Genomic DNA, 2165 nt, shown 5'->3' with positions numbered 1-2165 from the left:
GGAGAAGGGGGCAGGGCAGGCAGGCGTGGGGGGGAAAGACCCCCGACCGTACACTTGGATGGGGGGGCGCCGCTTTGGATGGGGGGACGCCGCTTCTGCAATTGGCCACCAGCCGGCCAGGGAATAGAGGAGGGGGGGTCCGTGCCATCAAGGGGGGGGCCTAGCTGGCCACTCTGGTTTTCGGGGGGATCTTCTTGGCCCAGCGGAGCACCCTGGCTTGGGGGAGGGATAACCGGAGGGGGGGGGGGCGGGGTAGGGAGTAAGGGCAGGAGTTTGGGACTTGGGAGCCTTGGTGCCTTCCGGCTCTGTGATTCTGTCATTCTGGAAGGGTCTCCTGTTCGAGCGGGGGACAGGGTTGGACTAGATGACCTCCGAGGTCCCTTCCAACTCTGTGACACTGGAAGGGTCTCCTGCCCGAGCAAGGGGTTGGACTAGAGGACCTCCAGGGTGCCTTCCAACTCGTGTCATTCTATGACTCTGGAAGGGTCCTGCTTGAGCAGCGGGTTGGACTAGATGACCTCTGAGGTCCCATCCAGCTCAGTCATTCTATGACTCTGGAAGGCTGTCGTGCTCGAGCAGGGTGCTGGACTAGATGACCTCCGAGGTCCCTTCCAAATCTGTCCTTCTAGGATTCTGTAAGTGTCTCCTGCTCAAGCAGCGGGTTGGACTAGATGACCTCCAAGGTCCCATCCAGCTCAGTCATTCTACGACTCTGGAACGCTCTCCTGCTTGAGCAGGGGGCTGGACTAGATGACCGCCGAGGTCCCATCCAAATCTGTCCTTCTAGGATTCTGTAAGTGTCTCCTGCTCAAGCAGGGGGTTGGACTAGATGACCTCCAAGGTCCCATCCAGCTCAGTCATTCTATGACTCTGGAAGGTTCTCATGCTCGAGCAGGGGACTGGACTAGATGACCTCCGAGGCCCCTTACAGCTCAATCCTTCTATGACTCTTTAAGGCTCTCTTGCTCGAGCAGGGGGTTGGACTAGATGACCTCCAAAGTCCCATCCATTCTATGACTCTGGAAGGTTCTCCTGCTCGAGCAGGGAGCTGGACTAGAAGACCTCCGAGGTCCCTTACAGCTCCATCCTTCTATGACTCTGGAAGGGTCTCCTAACTGAGCAGGGGGCTGGACTAGATGACCGCCGAGGTCCCTTCCAACTCTGTCCTTCAATGATTCTCTCAGGGTCTCCCGCTCGAGCAGAGGGTTGGACTAGATGACCTCCGAGATCCCATCCAGCTCTTTTTGATTGATTGATTTAGGAGGGAAAGCGAGGGGCATCTAGGAAGCAGCGAAGGCTACTTTGGGGTTTCCCCCTGCAACAAATGGCCAGCAGGAAAGCGTCAACTAGTCCTTTGAATTATGACCCCTAGCGAGCCCAAAATTTCTCTTGCTTAGCAAGACAGCCGCCCGTTTTGCCCCGTTTCCATAATGATTCCATAATGGTACATGGGGCTTCTGTTCAAGCGGGGGGGGGGTTCAGAGAAGAGGCTGCAGGGTGGAGCCTCTTCTCTGAAGGGTAGGCCTTCCGACTGACTACCCCCCCTTTTTTTTTGTTTCCGCCGCAGGCCGCAAGTTCGTCATCGCCAACGCCCGGGTGGAGAACTGCGCCATCATCTATTGCAACGATGGGTTTTGCGATCTCTGCGGCTACACCCGGGCCGAGGTCATGCAGAAGCCCTGCACCTGCGACTTCCTCTACGGGCCTCGAACTCAGAGCAGCGCCAGCGCTCAGATCGCCCAGGCCCTGCTGGGCTCTGAGGAGCGGAAGGTGGAGATCTCCTTCTACCGGAAGGACGGTGAGTCGACGCCGGGCGGGGGGTGTAGGCGCCCCTGGCGTACGTCTTCTTGAGGTCGGCTTTGAGCGGGGGACGGGGTTGGACTAGATGACCTCCTTGGTCCCTTCCACCTCTGTCGTCGTGTGAGGGTCTCCTGCTTGAGCAGGGGGATGGACTAGATTGTCTCCGAGGTCCCTTCCCGCTGTGTGATTCTGTAAGGGTCTTCCGCTTGACCTAGGGGTTGGACTGGATGACCTCTGAGGTCCCTTCCCGCTGTGTGATTCTGTAAGGGTCTTCTGCTTGAGCTGGGGGTTGGACTGGATGACCTCTGAGGTCCCTTCCCGCTGTGTGATTCTGTAAGGGTCTTCTGCTTGAGCTGGGGGTTGAA

At 58.1% G+C, this 2165-nt stretch overlaps 1 protein-coding gene across 1 annotated transcript in view; it reads left to right on the top strand.

Annotated features, from left to right (window-relative positions):
• Positions 1–1653: 1653 nt before the first annotated feature.
• The window catches only part of KCNH2 (potassium voltage-gated channel subfamily H member 2), a gene marked incomplete at its 3' end in the record, with an annotated part of 63048 nt that continues 62536 nt past the window's right edge, over positions 1654–2165 (top strand). The window contains exon 1 of the mRNA XM_083380136.1: positions 1654–1798. Within this exon, the coding sequence (XP_083236262.1) occupies positions 1669–1798 (130 nt within the window). The 5' untranslated portion in view covers positions 1654–1668. The remainder of the gene's footprint in view (positions 1799–2165) is intronic.

The sequence above is a fragment of the Vipera ursinii genome (genome assembly GCF_947247035.1).
Source record: "Vipera ursinii genome assembly, contig: scaffold_146, whole genome shotgun sequence".
NCBI classification, from domain to species: domain Eukaryota; kingdom Metazoa; phylum Chordata; class Lepidosauria; order Squamata; family Viperidae; genus Vipera; species Vipera ursinii.
The sequence above is the reverse complement of the archived record's forward strand: the minus strand, read 5'-3'. Positions and strand labels throughout refer to the sequence as shown.